The sequence below is a fragment of the Trachymyrmex septentrionalis genome, unplaced genomic scaffold, assembly GCF_001594115.1.
Source record: "Trachymyrmex septentrionalis isolate Tsep2-gDNA-1 unplaced genomic scaffold, Tsep1.0 scaffold188, whole genome shotgun sequence".
NCBI lineage: Eukaryota > Metazoa > Arthropoda > Insecta > Hymenoptera > Formicidae > Trachymyrmex > Trachymyrmex septentrionalis.
The window spans coordinates 33,190-34,780 of NW_017305050.1; the positions used below are offsets into that span (position 1 = coordinate 33,190).

The window sequence follows — 1,591 nt, forward strand, 5'->3', positions numbered from 1 at the left end:
GCTCCTAATCGAAATAATACAAGTCACGAGGTGCTCGACTAGAATTGGTGGGTCACACGGTATACACTTGCTCGATAAATGCACGTACACGTACGTATATGTGTCTTTTTTATGCGTATATGTGTAAGTGTGTGTGTGTTTGTGTGTATATATGTATATATAATTTATGCACAAGGACAACAGTAACAATAACGACAACAGCGAACATGATAACGACCGACGATTTCTGCATCTCTGTCTCCTTTTTCTTTTTATTAACGATAGAGATACTGCGAATGATAACCATGTCGCGAGACGCTCAACGTCCTCGCAGATGTAGAACCTCGAATTTCAGTTCGATTATCAATAACAGATTAATTAGAATTAAATCGAGAAATATCCACAGACTTCTGTATATTGTACTGAACTGCCAACGGCAGTCTTTATAATGAAGCCATGCCGTCATATTTAATATGGGATAAACATTATTTGTCGATAATGAGAGAAAAGTTTTTGCGATTACATGTTTTTGTAATTACATGTTACTATAATTGTGGTTATTACTGTTATAGTGTTAAGGAATAATAACTACACTGAGAAAAATGTTCTAATTATCTCGCGATTAGAATGTTTGATTAATTTAACTGTAAGTGTCTGATTTATATCTTTCTGATTGCGATCAACACAAAACACTTTTCTAGTGTATAGTTCTATGAATAAATACACATATTTGATAACGAAGACGACTACGAAATATTATAATTATTACTATAAAAATGATTTCAATTATTAAAAATTATAACCATTTTTACATGTGGCAATAATAACCATTTATTATAGTCATTTTCGATTATAGATATATGTATATTTGCTGACAGAAATATACATACAGTATATAATTATTATATCAATAATAATCATAATTATAGTAATGTATAATTACAGTAATAAATACCAGAAATTGTTCTCTCAGTGCAAGAAGTAAAATTTCAACGTATTACCAAGTATGCAAACATTAAAGGCATCGTTCGATATTTTTGTATAAAATAAACAACGTTATCCTTTATTTATTGACTTAGAAATCATTTAGATTAAACTACACACAATTTTGACTGTACACCGCACGTATTATATCCCACAGTAAATGTTGCTATCAGCTTCACATTTTACCGTGAATTCACCACTGGTCCAATATACAGAAATCTGTGGGAATATCAATGTTAGCAATTTGCTAATTCCAATCTCCAGACGCGCACATCCAACGGTGTCACTGCGTGCGTCTCTCTCTGCGTCTCACGTAGCCACGGTGAAAGTAGTCCAAAGTAGTCTACAATTGCGCCACTTGCTCGTTATTGGTCTTGCTGGTGGTGCTGGACGTTAGCGAGATCTCGGTGACCCCCACGGACGTCCGCACCGCCGAGGTCAGGGCGCCCTGCAACGGCACGTTCTCGCTCGCCGACTCGCAGCCCGTGTCTGCAAAAATCACAAGTTCCATCAGTCGTCCGATCGGGAGCAAGGGTGGAAAAACAGAAAGCGAACGTCTGGCTGAGAATGCCCGGAATGCATTGGGCGAAAAGGTTCTTCTACCCCTCCCCCCTCCCCCCCCCCCCCC

The 1,591-nt window shown here is 37.5% G+C and overlaps 1 protein-coding gene across 2 annotated transcripts in view; it reads right to left on the reverse strand.

The window, feature by feature from the left end:
* Window positions 1–1,036: 1,036 nt before the first annotated feature.
* Window positions 1,037–1,591, reverse strand: part of LOC108746704 (metabotropic glutamate receptor) — a 22,779-nt gene continuing 22,224 nt past the window's right edge. For both annotated transcript variants that reach the window (XM_018483637.1, XM_018483636.1), the window contains exon 9: window positions 1,037–1,452. In XM_018483637.1, coding sequence (XP_018339139.1) covers window positions 1,307–1,452 — 146 coding nt within the window. In that variant the 3' untranslated portion in view covers window positions 1,037–1,306. The remainder of the gene's footprint in view (window positions 1,453–1,591) is intronic.